Raw genomic sequence first — 18027 nt, forward strand, 5'->3', positions numbered from 1 at the left:
TAAAATAAGCACCATTTCCCTGCGGGTTAGGTAGGCCTACTGTTTGTTTAAAAGGTCAAAACTAGACTAACCTAATTTTAAAATGAAAAGCTTTAGGATGAGTGCCGAATTGTTTCATTAATTAAGAAATACTAAAGATTTATTAAAAATAACGTTCGTTCTAATGTTAAAACATTACTTTAATTCTTTTAAGTCTTTGCGTCGGTCTCTCCTCACGCTGTTAGGGGTGGCGGAAGGCGTGGTCTGGATTCACCGGCGTAAACGCATTCTGAGTTTTGACGCTAGTGTGCGGTTATCTGACGAGTCTGCTCTTTTCTTTTTCTTTCTTTCTTTTATTTTACATCGCAGTTATTTTTCTCTTTCTTTTATTTCCTAACTTGTAACAAGATTTTGACGAGTAGCTTACATAACGAACGTGTCTGATGCTTTTTCTGTTTTAGAAGACGGGTAAGATAAGTCAGAGCTATTTGCTGTAACTTGTGAGAAAAGCTACCTTTTAATCTGTAATGATAGAACGTTGTAAAGTATGCTTTTTGTTTTAGAAGATGAGTCGACATTATTTAGCTTGTAATGTTATGCTATTGTTTTAACTAAGGTGTTTTGTTTGTTTTAAATAAACAAACACGTACACTTCTTTTATTTAACTTAAAACGTTTTTAAACTAGTTAGAGTTCGTTAGAACAACGCTAGCAAGTCGTTGCTCATTTTACGTATATGTTTGATGTTTTTGTTGATATGTGTGCGTGAAAACTCTAATAAAACTTCCCTTTATCCCGTTTAACACAGTTTCACAATTTAAAGTTTAAACACATAATAGTCTTCAATGGCCCACACAAAACACGGTTCCCAAAACATTCATAAATACCTTAGGATCACTGGACAGTAAAACAGATGCTCATTTAGATGGGTGGGGCGGACAAACAGGTGTCCAGTTTGGGTGGGTGGGAGGGGTGGGGGTCTTATCTTTATGAGGGGGCAATAAATCAAAAATTTGGACACAAAGCATACTACTATCTCTCTACCATACCACCTAAAATGCCTTATTGCAACAGAGGCTGTTGGTCAGCCATTGTGTTGGCTTTGCCATGAGTCTGCTGTTATTAGGTTGGTTTTAATGTTTAGTGCCCTGCTTTATAGGCTAAGGTGCATGTGTTTTGGGGGACACCCAGATGAAAACCACATTTATGAGAAAAGTAAATCTAGGACCTTCTTGCTGTAAGGTGACAGCGCTAGTAAACACTGAGCCACTATTCAGTCCACAATAAAATCAAACCTAGTGTCTAAATAAATTTGTAATAGCTTAAATTGAGTGTGTTATACTTTTATATGAGTTATTCGCCTGAAATAATATATTATAATATTGTTTTATTTTCTCCCTAGGTGCAGAGTGTCTTCCCATGGAGTGGTTCTGTGGAGACTGTGATGTATTGCATCACAAAAAACAGCCACTCCACAACAGGGGAATGTGTGATTCATGGGTTTTTTGAAGCCATACCTCCAACCTCATGCGTCATTAAAGGGCGAGATGGATATTGCATCCATGAGCAAGGTATGTTCTCATGAAAGCCCTCATTTTGCTGTTTCTGTGTCTGCAGCCAATTACAGATAATCTAAATTAGTGGTTTTCTTTCGTTTTGCCAGCTTGCATTTTGCCAACAGTGAAGGCGCCAGACTGCTCCTGTGAAGGCACAAACTTCACCATCTTACCGGGCAAACCAGTGATTTTAATTACCATCAATGGTAAGAACAATTCACTATTTAGATTGCTATTGTAGATGTGATGTTTTTCATACTAGTGTGCTGTGGCATTGTGCTTACAATTGAAGTCATGTCAAAATCTATGGTATAGCACATGGTATTGTCATTAGCCAACACGGGTGTTTGTAATTTGATGATTTAGACAAATGTAAACAATGTGTGACACTACTCAAGAAGTCTGGTTGAGAGACACTGCACAAGTTCCTATAATCCTGGCACTCAAACCATTCACAATGTGCAGAATTACCTAACTGTTTTAAAATAAATTTTTAAATGTACTTTTTTGTTCAAAGGGCGTTTTGACTTGCATCAGCCACTACGTGTATGTCAAACGTGCCAGCATTAGTGGACCCCTGACTTGAAGGACCTCCTTAGGAGTGGATATTGGCCAGCCTCTTGTCACCAGCTCCACACTTTATACACTGGACCTCCTCAACTCCTTTCAGGAACTCAAGGTCATCTCTCCAGGATTCTCCAGACAAGCCTTCGCAAAGCTGCTGGAGCATCGCACTAAGATTGGAGGAAGAGTAAGTGTAATTGTTATTACCATATTATAAAATTTCTTTCCATTATCAGACATTGTTACATATACTATTTCATTCTATATATCTTCCAGTCTGGACAAATCAACGGCGATACACTACAGTGCAGCTTCTTAGAGTTTTCATGTGCTTCATTTGAGGAAGACCAGCTCTGCTGTGGTGCTCCTTTCACCTGCCCAGCCTGCACGCCAGAAAGGTTGGCTGTTTCAGCCGATGGAAACAGAAAGCTATATCGCTTTCGCCGAGACACAAGGTGGTCTTTTGTTTCAGTCTTTTTATTGATTTATTTATTTTCTTTATATATTTAATTGATGTATTTCCTATTTTTCTTTCTTCCTCAGCTCTGATGATCCTGCCTTTTTTGAGGGGCTCTTTGTGGCTGAAGACGTTGCGGTGTCTAGATTTGTGGAAACCATACAGAAAGCAGTGAGAAATGCAAGTTTCAATCATAACTTGACCAAAAAGTTGTCACAAAAAGAACCATATATATCCATATATGTCCGACCTTGATTTCCTCCTTGACTTCTACCAACCAGGTACTCCAAAATCAAACTGAGAGAATAAATGCCATTGTATGACAGCATTGCTTTTGTTTGATTTGTTGTTTGTTATGTGTGTCATAGACACAGGGAAAAGGCACATGTGGGGACTCCCAGTGGACAGCAGCGAGGGAGACATCAAGGAGGGCTTCCAAATTGGATGAAGAGGGGATGGAGGTTGCAGTGTGTCGCCACGGATTCCTTCTGAAAGCTCTTAATATGTACAGGGGGGAGATATTTGCCTACCCTCTGTATCTTCAGAAGGAGCTCATGCCAGCCAAGGCACAATTCTTTGCAATGGATGTGGCTTGCAAATATTGGCCATACTTGGAGAAAGCTGCTAGTGTCCTTCCTGCTCTTCAAGATCTGACCACAATGAAACCTTTCCTCAGTGTGATGCATGCTCGAGCCCATGCTACTAAGTGTGAAGTATGTATAATATTTTTGCATCACATGTACATTTGTAATGTTTGCAAGCAAAACTGCAAACTGTACTATGTAGTCTTTTTGCTTAATTGTTTCTTGTACAGATTGTAAAGCCTTTGAGACAAATTGTGTCCATTTAATTAAATTGAATTTCTTTCACCATTTACTAATAGATTAAATGGAGTGGTAGAAACCAGGAAGGAGCAGGGACAACCGCCAGTGAGGAGGTCGAGCAAGTGAACAGCTACCTCTCACGTTGTGCCCAGACAACCAAATATATGTCCAAAGCAGGTAATCAGATTGTTTGCTCTATATATATATATATATTTTTTTTTTTTTTTTTGATTAAGCATCATAACCTTATTATTTGCTTTAAACAGCACGGGTACACATGCTTACGTTGATGTAGAGAGAGACGTTTTTTGTGGTTCCACCCCATTGCATGCAGTCACTTTCAACAAGATATGTGAAGGTAAGTCTCCTATTAATTGTTTTGTGTATCCTTTTGTTCAATCAACACTTGGCCTGTTTTTAATCATACTAAGTCCTGATTATTGTATAACACTGTTTATCAGACTTGCCAGAGACTCCAGGATGAAACAGCAAGGCTAGCTGAACTAAAAACTTAGTTACTTTGCACAGATGAAGTGGTGGCACAGTGGCTTTCTGATGTGAAGGAATGGGCAGCTGGCGGTAAGCATGACCAGATAAAAGAAACAGCAAATATCCTTTTCCAGTTTGGATATTTGCTGTTTCTTTTATATTAAGTTTGATATTAAAGAGCCGCTATAGGTAATAGGCTGATCATCTATGGGTTACAGCAAACTACATGTCACCATCAGATGTTTTGCCACATTTATTATGTTGGGTATTTCAGTTTCCCTGCAGGAAGTGCACATACCAAGTTCAGTAAAGTATTAAAATAAATATCAATGAAATGTTAATGAAGGATTAAAAGGGGATTTATATACAAATACAAATTCAAACACTGAAACGGTTCTGTGTTGTTTTAACAGTGAATTTGCTTTCACTATTACTTCTACAGAGACACCAAATACATCTCATGGCAGTCAAGGCACCGCACACAGAGGACTTCAGCAGTCAATTGAGGGGCTTTACCTTAGTGTGAGGCAGCGGAAGCAAACCCTTTACCGTCAGAATGGTATAACTACAGAGTATAATATGTTGATATATTCAAGCTACTGTATGCATCCTACTCCACCAAAAAATACATGTTAAATGTACAAGGTTGTAGATTGCAACCAGCTCCCCTCACCTCTCCCTTTGCAAGCTGTAGTAGAACTACTGTGACAGACGTGAAAAAGTGAGTGGTCCTATCTCGAGCCAGTGTTTGTTTGTCCATTGTGGTCTACCATAGGAACATGGTGACCTCTGTGGAAGGACCATATTTAGATACAAACTTCCCATTCCAAAGTAATTAAAGCACAGCAATTCTTGTTTTCAGGAATGTGTGTATCCCCTAAATGTTACACACTGGACCTTTGGGTTATCTGTTTGTAAATCTAAATTAAAATTTTCACATACTTCAATTACTGCAGCTTTGCTTTAATTTTTTTTGGGTGCAATATGTCTTTCCTTATTGAACAGTGCTGTTACAAACCTCTACACCTGTACCTCCTGTCTTTGTAGACCACAGCAAGCTTCGCCACCGCCTTCGAAGGAAGCTGGCAGAAGACAAAAAGCTCCTCCTTCAGGAGATCGAGAAATACAATGGTCTTGTACTAGACTCTGCCACTAACATTGATGTAGCTGTGGTGGAGCATTCCCTGACTGGAGAGAGCACTGTGTCTCAAATATGGCCGTGGGAGGTTCATGGCAGTGGTACGTCAGTTTTCAGATGCTTCACAAGAATTTATTTACAGTTCTGCTATATAGAGTACACTGAACTAAGACATGCATGTAACAAAGAGTGTTGTAATGTAGTGTTCATTTAGTTAATGGGCACATTTTCAGTTTTCTTATGTATCAATTTGATTTAAAAAAGTACATGTTTGTAGTTACAAAACATTCCAGTGCTATTATGCTCATGTATAGATTGTCTCATGTATTCATATAACTGTTGTTGATTCTTAGCAAACATTTCGATCAAGAAACAGCTGCATGATCAAGTGATGTTGACAGTGCGACTGCAAGAGGAAAAAAGCATTTTGGTGTTGGAGATGGCACAACACTGCACATGTTTGCAGAGCCTGGCAGTGGTTCTGAAGAACAAGATAGCTGAGGAGGGTAAGATGAATAAAAACCCTGTCCATTTAAAGTATGAATTTCAAATAAATTAAAAAAACATATCAGTCTCAGTCACAGAACTTGGATGGAGTTTGCCATGGTCATTTGGCTCGCACATAATAAAATGTGGACTATAATTGTTCACTACGGTAACAAGTCAGTAAGGCTTTAAAGCGTGTCACATTTGCTTGAGAGATTTGTTGTACTGTGGCTGTTACATAAAAGCTGAAATTAACAAAATTCTTTTGAACATTAGAATTTGTGTCCTGTTGTGTTAGACGAGGTTAGCATAACATCAAGATTAAGCTTATTATTATCTCCTCCAGTCAACATAGAAAATCTAGCTGGTCAGCATCATCAAACACCTTTTTCTTGATGTAACTTCTTGAATTCTACACAAGGTGTTACTTTAGCACAACTGTAGTGAAGAAGATGTTAGCTGTTAGACATTGGCTGCAACACAAAACGCTTTTCTGCTGCTTTGGGCCTCGCTGCATAAAGTCTCCTCAGTGAGCCGTCAGAGTTTATTCTGAAGATAGCCAGGTAGTATGACAATGATACACATAAAAATGCCAACCATCCAGGTATATAGATTTGAATGGGTGAAATCTTTTTACTCCATTGAAGTTCTTTGGCCTCTTGAAGCAGTATTAATATGTAGTTTGTCCTTAATGTTATCTCTTTTGTATTTTGAGATGTAGACAAGGGAAATGAGGGACTTTGCTGTCTCTTAAGAAGACGACTGTCAGAGGTGTCAGAAAGGTTGCAAGTGCTCCTCCAACAGTACAAGACTGCTTTAGGCCCTGAGGCCTCTGCCCTTCTACATGTTGAAGTAGAAGATCAAGGTGGCCTCAGTAGTCCAGACACCAGTGAGGATGAAGAAAACACAATTTAGGTAATTAATTTATTCATATGTATGTATGTTTGTTTGTTCTCAAAAATAGACCAGGGATGTTCCATCAAGGTGGATAAAGGAAAAGCCTGGCTTAGGAACATTGCAGAGAAAAGTTGCAGCAACTCAGCTTGTCAATTTGCCTGATGCTGATTTTAGATTATAAGGCATGGCACCTGTTTCAACAGCCAGGCAGCTTGTAGCAAAGTCAGCTGGTCAAGTTACTAAACTTTCGGCTGGTTGAAGTTTTGGAAGGAGGAAAGACAGGATCAATTCATCAATTTGTTTGAGGAACAACTGTGTCTGCATGACACAAGCCTTAAAATTTACTCAGCTCTTCAGGGCTGCTTATGTACTCCATGCACAAGCACAGTACATGCTTATTCAAGCCTGGTTAAAGTCAACGTTGACTAGACATGGCTAAATGATGTAAGTGGAATGGCTTGAGCCTGCAGTGAAAGTCAATGTTAATTCAAGCCAGGCTTTTTCAAGAGCACAGCTTTCATTAGCTGCGTTGATGGAATATCCCCATTACTGTTACTCCTCATAATTTATTTGTGTATTTATTGATGCTTTACACACCTTGTTCATTCTAAAACAGCTGAACTTCACCACCTTATCCTACCTTTTGCATTTTTGTTTTTCTGTATTTCCCCAGATGGAAGCTGCACAAAGGACTGTGTTGAAGGAAATGGCCTTGCCCAGTGTCTGTGTATTTTTAGTATGTTGATTGATTTACCACATCAAAATCTGGATGCATTCTATATTGTTGAAAATTAAACCTGTCTGTAGATTGCCAAGTAATTCAGTAAGCACATGAATGCTCCTTGAAGATGCACAAACCTCTTAGTATAGGTGCACCAATCTCAGCCAAAAATGTTAACTTTGCACATATCATATTACCAGATGTAATATGACATGATATTTGGGTAGTGTATTCATACTCCTTTAAGAGAGACTCCCCTTGATTGCGGTGACCCTGTGACCTTTCCTTTTGTGTAAAACTCAAGGCTAAACTTTTGATTTCTAAGTCATTTGCTGAGCATTCTCAAGCTTCCCAGGCATTGAATCCTGTCAGTTTTGTTGACCTCATGACATTCCCTGTAGCACAACCCTCAGACCAGAATGTAGTGTTTGATATTTCTTAAAGATGGTTATTTCGTTTATAATTCTTCTGTCACTGTCAGTTTTGTCCTTACAGAGTTTCGGCGGGTCCTTAAAAAGTTAAACCAGTTATATCGAATTTAAGGCCATAAAAATGTCTTAAATGGTATAAGACAGTCCTAATTACGATTTTTTTTTTTTTTCATGATTTTTATGATGGCTTCATGTGACGATTTAACTTCAAAAGGCTGTGATTTCATTGAATAAATGAGCCCTGCATGTTTTAAAGTCAGATGCTGTGCTGCTTTGTGTAGATGCCGTTACCAGGGAACCCTGCTGACACAAAATTAATTGGCATTGTTGTTCAGACCAAATAAAAAAATTAACACGATTAAATTAAATCAATAAAGTGATATTTTATGTTATTATATTAATATTGATAATTATCGATAATTGTTTAAATTAATATGATACTTTTGCCTCGTCTATTTTCTTAAAAGTTGTTGAAATGTGAAGGTTATTTTATAAAACTGTTTTTGTGAAAATCTTGTCTCTGAACTGTAAATCATGCTTTTCACAGTAAAACATGCTTTTTTTTCATTCACTCGTGGTATTCATTTTATTTATAAAAACTGTTATAATTTTACTTTATGTTGCATGTTATTAGTTGACAAATAACTTGATTCCCTGTTCTGCTGGTGCTTTTCAAGTGAAATTAAGCACATGGTCCAGTGTTAATAAATACAGCCTTATGGCTTGTTTTGCCGATATGCATACTCATAATGTGGTGTATTTTCACTGGAAATTGTTGTGAACGGCAAGAAATAAAGTATTTCCAAAGACGAGCATTTTATGTTTTCAATTCATTCCCAGCGATATCCTCTGTGTGATTGCACAGACACTATTTGAACTGAAATGAGCTGGATGATGACATCACTGAATCAATGATGAACTGCCTTTAACTGAAAATTGAGTTTAATATTGTCTTTTTGCATTTTGACACCCTATTTCCCTATTTAATACTGTAAAGCTGCTTTGACACAATCTGAATTTTTAAAAGCACCATATAAATAAGGGTGGCTTAACTTTTCCATACATTGTTGTTTAAAAATAAAATGCGATTTCATGGTTGATACAAGGTAATAGCTGGAGGGAAAAGGAAAGAGATATAAATTAAACATTTATATGTGGAATCTTGTTTCATTTGACATCACACAGCATTATTAACTAATAACTTTGTCTTTTTACTTATCTTCAAACAACCTGATCTTGCTTGTAATTAAACTTGAGATATAGAAGTAATGTGTATAGTAAGGTATATATACATGTTAATGCATGCAAAACTTTTTATTAGTATTTGTACATTTAATGCATGTATTTGGACATTTGTAGGGGAAAAAGTTGGTCTGGTGGGGAGTGGCTAGAAACGGGAGAGTTTTTGTCTGTGTGAGTGTATTTGTATTTTGTCTGTTTTGCTTTATGTACGACAATTAAATGCAAAGAATTAAGAATTAATTTATGTTAACGGACCTTTAAAGTTTACAATCTATAACCAATAAAACATGGAAAAAAAAAAAAAGTTATTTGTTGTGAAAATACAGCAGCGGTCTAATAAACAAAAAGCACAATACATTCTGGAAAAATCCAATACATAAATCAACCATTTTAACTGTTTTAATGAAATAATGACTAATCTTTCAACAGGGTGACATTTAATGCATTCTTCTCTTCGGTGTCTCAACTGACAGACTTGCCATAAACAAACGCACATTTTAGTGTGACCAGACGTCCCCGTTTTCCGGGGACAGTCGGTTTTTGGTGTCCTGTCCCTGACTGGAGCGGTCCCCAGAAATGTCCCCGTTTTACCGCACGTTCAAAACAACCCGCAAACACACCGTAAATGCCTGACCAATAGCCAGCTGGCCATCGTATGACTGATTATTTTAACCAGCAGCGAGCTACTGGTTACTTGCACAATTTTAGACATTCCTGAAACTTCCGTCGTCACAACTCCGATTTGAATATTATAAAAGTAATAATCAGTTACGCTTGAACAATTACAGTTGCAGAAAGCACATACTTTATTGTCAAAATGAGCCTAAAATGAAAAATAATAAGCCTGATTAGAAAAGATCCATTTCCAAAAGCACAAACATAAAATTCAAAAAAGTTGTACATACTGTAATCATTAAATGTTACTTTCTTTCATGTGCCAGATTGTTTATAATGCCAACATATGTTAGGAAGTGTTGTCAAATCATAATAGAGCAAATAGTTTGAAGACAATGACCAGTGTCGATTCACCATGAACATTTTATTCATAGACATGATTAGGACGCTGCAAACACTAAAGCAAACATGCAGAGCTGTTAAGAAACTAGTTTCCTAGATATAAATTACACACACTGAATGTTGTTACATTATCACTGTGTTGTAACTAAAGACAAATGAATGCTCAGTAGCCACATTCTGAAAGTCTATGCAGTCTTAGCAGTTCAGTAATGACTTACAGCTCTTTTATGTCCTGTAAAGATTTTAACTGATCTTGTTAAAGAACTTACACCATAAAGAGAAACAGTCTTAGTTTTGAATACCAGCACAACTTGTTGCTTGATAGATGATCCAAGTGTGGGCACTGTATTGTCTGCTCATTTTTCCTTAATATTTAAAGTCAGTTTTAGGTTTCTGTGTTCACTTTTATCATTGAAACATACAACAACCCAAAACATAAAGGTACTTAATTAGATGTAGTGCACATAAGGTATAAAACCATGAGATAAAAAAATATATATATAATCATCATATAATAGTAGAATTTTACTAGCATTGCCTTTTTCACAGCAGTGATCAATACAAACTGGACAAATATCAAGATAACTCATTTGATAACAGTAATGACCATATTTAACTACAACTTAAGTGCTTCTTAAGCACTGTTTTAAAGCTGTAGAATATGTCATATGTACAAGCACAATTTAAAAAAAAAACTAGTGACAAAACAATAGATATAAGAAATCAATTTATACACTGCAGGCGTGGCTTAAGGGCCCAAACATGTCCAAATACATTTTAGGGCTACTGTATTTATGAGCAGAAAATTATAAATGATCAACTAGCGTATTCAAAATACAGGGCAGCCAATCTGACATTAGTGGAGGTGCGTTATATACACGGTGAAGCAAGCAAGCAGAAAAATGTTCTTAATTTTCAAACAAGGTTATTCGTGCTGCTGTTAGAAACAATATTCTAAAACACAAAGTGCAAAATAGATTAAAACTTACTTTTAGGGGTACTGAAGCAGAATTGTAAACTGAGATTTGTATGTGTATGTGATCTTTTTCATTTCAGCTGTTTCATGAATCACTTTTTACAATCAAGACATTGACTGAAATACAACCCTAGTAAATGGTCACTGAGAAAAGTGTGCACTAGCCCTGCCTGGTCTCCCTACATATGTAGTTGGCCCTCTTGCAGTATGTTATTTCACATGCTGTCTATTTGTTGTTGTGTCAGGAATGAGTGAGGGTGCGTCTCAATCAGCTCCCTTGTTCAGTAGTCAGGGCACTGATCAGGGAGTCGGCCATTCTAAGGGTCTCAATCGTGAAATCCTTCCAGTGCACTGGAACGTTCGCTCCCTGAAAAATCCCACAATGCATCGCGAATTCTAGGGAGCATCAGCGCTCACTATGCTCCCTTACCGGAAATAACGTTACATTTCTGAAACGCAAAAAAAAACCCACACGAGCCACACGCGATAGAAGATTTGAAAAGACAAACCGTTTTCTTGGTATATTTTAACATGAACACACATCGCTAGACAGGTAATGAACACATCTGAAGAGTGACAGACCACCAACCTACAAGAGCTCTTAGGTCTGCCAACTTAAGGCTCTTAGTGATTCCCAGAACCAGACTCAAGTCTAGGGGTGATCGAGCATTCTCCGTAGCTGCTCCGAGACTTTGGAATAGTCTTCCTACAGAAATCAGGGCCGCCCCTACACTACCCATTTTTAAATCCAGGTTAAAAACATTTTTATTTGAACTGGCTTATTACTCGTGATTTGATTTTGCTCTGCCCTGTGTTTTGCAGTGTTATTTGTGACCTTGTTTTTGTTTTTAATTCTGTTTGTGGTTACTTGTAAGACTTTCTCGTACAGCACCCTGGTCAACGATAGTTGTGTTTAGTGGTGCTTTATAAATAAACTGAATTGAATTGAATCTAATAAACATTTATAATTAATATTCAGCTGAAATGTTGTAAGAACAAGTAACAGAACAATGTCTTTAAAGAGAATAAAAAAATAATATAAAAATGAGAAAGGTCCTGCCTGTTGTTTGTTAATTCTAGCGATGATGTTCTACTATATTGTCCGTTGACGCTGTACGTAATCATGTCACTGGAATTCGAGTGATCACTGTCCCAACGTGCAGTGAGTCAGGGAACTTACCAGTGACCGAATTCATGTACATGACCTACTGATTCACGACCTCGGGAGCAATGGAGCTGATTGAGACGCACACGGAGTCTTTTAATGATATTGCTGTACATGCATGTATACTCGAGCTGCTACAAAAAAATAAAAAATAGCTTGCTGTGGTTAGTTTGTCCTCCTAGGTGTGATTTTGAGGTTGAACTTGCTCTCATAGTTCTTAAGCGCCGGAGGACCTCAAGCTTCTCCACCACGTCAAGGTCACAGCAATCGGAGAAGTGGGCCACTGGAGATCCAGCGGGGTGACTTGAGATTTTTAGGAAATAACTTGTTCTTCACTGTTTTCCTCCCTGCAAACAAACAACATATACATACATTAGGTTTATCATAACTTTGTTACCTGAATGACTAGATTTAAGATTTAAGTTATTACTTCTTACGGTGTGTTGTTTATGGGTTCTGTTATATGTGCAGGCGTTGTTTCTTCAACAGGATACTGTAGTGTAACACCAACCAACATAATCAACATCCAGGCAAATCATGAAGACTTTCATGAACTCAAGAAACTCATAACAGAGCGAAATTATTTTGAAAGAATTAAACATGTTAAGTATAATATACATACAGTTCTATAGTAATACATGATTGCCTTAAATTCAGTTGTTAAAATGTAGCATCACACATGACATTATTTAAATGTAAAGAATTGAATGACTTACCTTAAGTTTACAACCTATAAAACACACAAAATAGAAATTATTTGTGGTGAATTTAGTACAACAGTGCCATAAACAAACAATCAGTTGTGAATATCAAAAATCTCTGCTAGAAACAACATTTAAATTATGTTACTATTTTATGTATATTATACAAACATTTCTTTACCCTGTTAACAAACTTTGAGAATAACAATCTAATACAGGATTCTGTGATGTTAAAATCAATTGCATCTAGCTGATCTCTATACAAGCAAGATCACATCAATATTAGCAGTTGACTGTGTATGAAATAAAAAAAGAAACATTTAATGATTTAACTCATTAGAATCTTCCATTTTAATAATCACCAACAAAACCGCCAGCATTTGGTTAGGTATTTGCTAGAGGTTTCAGAGAAAACCAACAACATAAATCAAACAATTCAATAATGAATAAAAATTAAATTCACTCACTGCACATTGTCCACAGGTATAGAATTATGGGGAACAATGATATTAAAGACACCGGAAATATGAGACCATATCTTCCCCGACTTTTTGGTGTGCATATGACATCTTTAACAGAGTCGCCAACTTCTGTCTGTATTTGATTCCTAGCTGTGCAACTGAGAGAAAAAAAAACATTGTTAATAACAGATAAAAATGCAAATGCTACAGGGAGTACAAATAACATTTCACCTACTCTGTCCATTTGGTGCAGATTAGACCCGATGGAGAAAAAAATCCATGAGGACAGTTCACACATATTGTATCCAAAGTCTTTGTTCCTGTAAGCAGACATAAGTAGTGTTTTCAGAAATTAACCTTAATGGTGGGTGAACTATCCCTTTAATCACTGAATCATGATTTAAAAAAAAAATATATATATATATATATATATATATATTCAGAAACAATACCTGGTCTTTTTGTTTCTTGTCCTGGTTTACAAACACTATGTTTCTGAGCATGATGGCACTGTGAATTGGAGTAATCAATGCAGTAATAGCCATCAAGCACATCACAGATAGTGTCTTTTATTGTAGTGCATGTACTCTGGATGTAAAGGCCTTGACCTAAAGGAGTACACACAATCATTTCATATAGGCAATGCAAAAAATAAATAAATACATGAGAGAAATATATGTTTATTAGATACATTTAAAACACAAGCATACTTTCACCACAGTCTCTGCATGTGAAGCATTTGTGAAGGCCGTTTGGTTCACTAATGAATGTTCCTGGACTGCAGGGTTTGCATGTAGTACTCAAATCCCCACTACAGTCACTGCGTACTACTGATCCTACAAACAACATACAAAGCAAAAGTTAGTCAGTTCTTAACCTTGGGGGCGGGAAGACAGCAGACCAGCCATGCAACCAAGGTAAGTTTAACAGAGAAGCAGCAAGTTCCGAGTGAGTTTCTCTGAGATGCTGTGGTCGGTGGTAAATGTAAATTATTGCTTAAGTCACGGCATTCCGCAGCCGTATTTACAGTAGACGTAACATGCAGGGCATGGGTGGACGCAGAAGGAGTGACCATCCGTGAAGATACTGGAATAATACTGAGAGGTTAAGATTAGGCAATCAGGTAGCGGCTTTAAACGAGGCGGGTAATAATTTGGCAGAGACTCGAAATTCTGCACAACACCGGCACATCAGTCAGAAGAAAAACAAAGAGCAATGAACTGTAAGCAAGGCAAGATTTCAGCTACGAACCCATGGTGATTATCTTTTTTTATTAATTTATTTTCAATTATTATAATCATATTAATGTTAAACTATAATAAAACTAAAAAATACTGAATATAATTTGCAAATAAAAAACAACAAAAAATCTAAATGTTCAGACAGTCGCTTCCAGTGTAGACAGCTTTATTACTAATGAAACTTTATTTAAAATGCGTCACAGCACGCCCCTCACAATGGGTGAAAAAGGAAGAGCAACACAATCGCACTGATCTGGGTCTTACCGGAAAGGAGAAGAGCAAATGTTGTAGATTGCAAAAATCTCAATGTTAGTATCACTTGTTATTTAAAATGTGCTTAATGATTAGTGATCCTACCAATATTGCACATGGGGCAGCACTCTTCAGCAGCTGATTTATATTCACTAGGCCCACAAGCTTTTCCAAATGCGACAACTGTTAGGAAACAGAAGAATTCAAGTAATGTTAACTTACTACGACATTCAAAACGGTCATCCCTTACGGAAATTAAGCATGACTTTATTATAGGAAAAAATTTAGTTACCATTGTTTTGCGTATTGATTACCATTTTGTACACAGTTGGACTCCATGGTTAAACTACAGTATGGTAAGTTACGCCAGTGTAGCAAACCCATGGTTAATTTGTGATTACCACGGTTTTCGGTCGTATTTGTAGTAAAACAATGGTTACAATTATAGTAAGGGATGATTTTATGAACAGCTGAATAAGGCTTAAGATTTAAAGATTTTAAGCTTCGCTTAACAATTCGCCATTAAGTCGGTCGTTATTTCAATGGTGTTGTTGCGTTTTTAACTTTTCAAAGCACAACACAATCGCATCGAACTGGTTTTTGTCTTACCGGAAAGGAGAAAACCGCATGTCAAAAATATCGTTCTCATGTCATACAGCTGGTAAAACCCCCACCATCTTTGTCCTTGTTTTTCAAGCCTCCATCTTGGGTGTTTTTTAATGGTGGGAGAAACGAACCCGAAGCTTCGAATCAATTGAACCAATTGTACGTAAAATGATTCACTGTTTCGAAGCGCTCGAAACACCACACGCTGGTGACGCCTGCTGGTCAAAAGTGTGTAAATGCAACAAAAACTCAGGCTAAAACATTTATAAAAACAGATTTTAAAACCCCATTGCAAGTGTTTTTTTTTTTAAAGTATAATACATTAAATGCCATAAAAATGATTAAATATAATTAAATATGAAGTGTCTGTATAATATGTGGCTTTTAAAATATTTTCTATTAATTTGCAAGGCTTGTTTTGTTTTATGGAGAGCTTGTATATATAGGCCAGAAAGATATATTAACTACTTCTCATCCAATTTATTTACACAAATGTCTTGTTAAAAATGTCTACAAATTGATGAAACTGATCCGAGATCAGGTAAAAACCATAGACGCTGGTTCAATGTTTCGCCGCTGGTAGGCGACCACAATGAACTCGCATGATTCACACCTAAAGACTGTTTCGAAACAAATGATTCGTAAAAGTTTCGAAGCTTCACGAAGCAGTGCTCCGAAAGCGGCCATCACTAGTGTTTTTAACCTTCAAATTCAGTAGCTGCGCCCAAGCTCACAAGAGCAATGTTCATAGTTTCGTTCATTTTTATCCTTGAAACCACTGATAGAGACACTGAATAAGGAACAACGTGATTTAACCCGTACGGAAGTGCAAGTAAACAACGCGAATAACAATACAACACACATGATATTGCGTTAAAAAAAAGGCTGTGGCGTTGACATGTTCTCTTGATTTGAGTCGATGTTGGAATCAGTCCATCATGGTCACTGTTTAGAGAACGGCTTACTTTACAGAAAGAGGCATGGCTGGCTGGTGACTGCTTTTTTTGAATTGCTCATAAACATGATGTTATCATTGTGATTTTATTGTTTATATTTAAAACAATATTAATAAAAGCAACATGCACATTTGACATTCATAGAGTCCTTGAACTGTAATGTCAGCACATACTTAAGTTTCTTGGGGAAAAACCCTGTTGTGATTCTGTGGAAAGAAAAGCATAAATTAATCCTAAATGTGCTTAGTCATGTTTTTCCTTATCATGTGATCTGTATGAATCCTGTAGGCTATGAATCAATGCAAAATTGGCCTGTGTGTAATATGATTTTTCTCCACAACGGTCTTGATTTCACTGCACTACTTGTGTTATGCAAGTGACCACATGGAAAGCAATGAGACGGTACAGTGATAGGTGCTGTGAGGATTCTCATAAGGCATTGATCTGATGAACCCATGAAACAAAGATATGGTTTTATTTCAGTGAGTTTTATCATCTAGGTTTGGTTTTAATGACAGTCATGTATGTATAATGGAAAAAATAGAGAGTGATATTATATATTATATAGGCAGAGGCCTACTATCTGTAATTGGCCTGATAGCAAGCCCTCTTAAAAACACAAAAAACAAACACTACAAATCAATAAAAGAACACAAATATGCTCCATGTTTTATGATAAAAGATTTGTAGATTATATTTAACAGACTGCACATTTATGAAAATATTTGTAATTTGTAAAAGGTGTTATTATGCATGTTTGGGTAGGCTAGTACTCAAATTAAGTCAAAGGTTTTTTGCACCCAAAAGTCATCTTTTATTTTGTTTTATTTTAAAGGAATGTCAGTGCTGAAATATAAATGGATGTCATTTGGTAACTGAGGGGCACAGATTCAGAAATGTCGGGACCTTTACTAGCAAGAACTTTTTTAAAGGAAGAACTACACACCTGGTTTCCTATGAGCACTATTATATAAAGGTCCTATTGATCAGCTGTTGGCTCTTACCTGTTAATACTGGTTTATCAATGTCGATCCAGCGGTGTCTGCCATTTCTGTAAAAAATAAATAAAACAAAGCTTTATGTAACTTCAATTTAAAAACAACATCAATATTTTAATAAGGTGGTTCCTATTATAATCCTATTTTAAATGTTTGACTGCATTAATAAAGAACAGGTCAAATATTAACTTACTAATTACAAATCTTCCTCCGTGGCTTTTTGTGGTGTGTAACAGACAAGAGTCACCACACTCAGACGTCTTCAGGAAAAGGGCTACCAAGCCACTTCTGAAACAGAAACAACGTCAAAAGCATCTTACCTGGAGAAAAGGAGAAAAATAACTGGACTGTTGCTCAGTGGTCCAAAGTCCTCTTTTCAGATAAAAGTAAATTTTGCATTTCATTTGGAAATCAAGGTTTGCTGGTGTTGGTCCATTGTGTTTTATCAAGTCCAAAGTCAATGCAACCTTCTGCCAGGAGATGTTGGAGCACTTTATGCTTCCATCTGCTGACAAGCTTTATGGAGATGCTGATTTCCTTTTCCAGCAGGACTTTAGCACCTGCCCACAGTGCCAAAACCACTTCGCTTGCTGACCATAATAATACTTGGCCAGCCAACAGGCCTCACCTGAACCCCATATGAAATCTATAGGATATTTTCAAGAGAAAGATGAGAAACAGTCGATCCAAAATACAGACGAGCTGAAGGCTCAATAGTGCCTCAGCAGTGCCACAGGCTGAACGCTTCCATGCCACTCCTCACTGATGCTGTCATTTGTGCTAAAGGAGCCCCGACCAAGTATTGAGTGCATAAATTAACATACTTAAATATTACTTAATATTTTTAGATACTGGATTTTTGACTTTCATG

At 36.9% G+C, this 18027-nt stretch overlaps 2 protein-coding genes and 1 long non-coding RNA gene across 6 annotated transcripts; 2 read left to right on the plus strand and 1 right to left on the minus strand.

Annotated features, from left to right (window-relative positions):
* Positions 1-2500: 2500 nt before the first annotated feature.
* On the plus strand, positions 2501-3058 carry LOC131545335 (uncharacterized). The gene is made up of 3 exons (XR_009272413.1): positions 2501-2553; positions 2642-2836; positions 2924-3058. It is a non-coding gene; the product is annotated as an uncharacterized LOC131545335 (long non-coding RNA).
* LOC131545300 (uncharacterized) lies at positions 3059-12022 on the plus strand. Its single transcript, XM_058783982.1, has 8 exons — positions 3059-3268; positions 3510-3556; positions 3646-3737; positions 4311-4427; positions 4916-5107; positions 5360-5512; positions 6208-6407; positions 7063-12022. The coding sequence occupies exons 1-7, from the start codon at positions 3059-3061 to the stop codon at positions 6405-6407; spliced, it is 1011 nt and encodes a 336-aa protein (XP_058639965.1). The 3' UTR covers positions 7063-12022.
* LOC131545334 (tumor necrosis factor receptor superfamily member 14-like) lies at positions 9802-17270 on the minus strand. 4 transcript variants are annotated; one of them, XM_058784040.1, is made up of 8 exons: positions 15206-17270; positions 14702-14779; positions 13814-13939; positions 13556-13711; positions 13339-13423; positions 13110-13261; positions 12379-12671; positions 9802-12288 (listed from the first exon to the last, which is right to left on the minus strand). In XM_058784040.1, exons 1-7 carry the CDS (start codon positions 15243-15245, stop codon positions 12631-12633), a joined length of 678 nt encoding a protein of 225 aa, XP_058640023.1. In that variant the 5' UTR covers positions 15246-17270; the 3' UTR covers positions 9802-12288; positions 12379-12630. The 4 variants fall into 4 exon arrangements, with proteins under 4 accessions (XP_058640023.1, XP_058640024.1, XP_058640025.1 ...); XM_058784041.1 differs by having other exon boundaries at positions 12372-12671; XM_058784042.1 differs by having other exon boundaries at positions 12379-12434; positions 12658-13261; positions 15206-17268.
* Positions 17271-18027: the final 757 nt, after the last annotated feature.

Source organism: Onychostoma macrolepis, chromosome 08, assembly GCF_012432095.1.
Source record: "Onychostoma macrolepis isolate SWU-2019 chromosome 08, ASM1243209v1, whole genome shotgun sequence".
In the NCBI taxonomy this organism is placed as follows: Eukaryota; Metazoa; Chordata; class Actinopteri; order Cypriniformes; family Cyprinidae; genus Onychostoma; species Onychostoma macrolepis.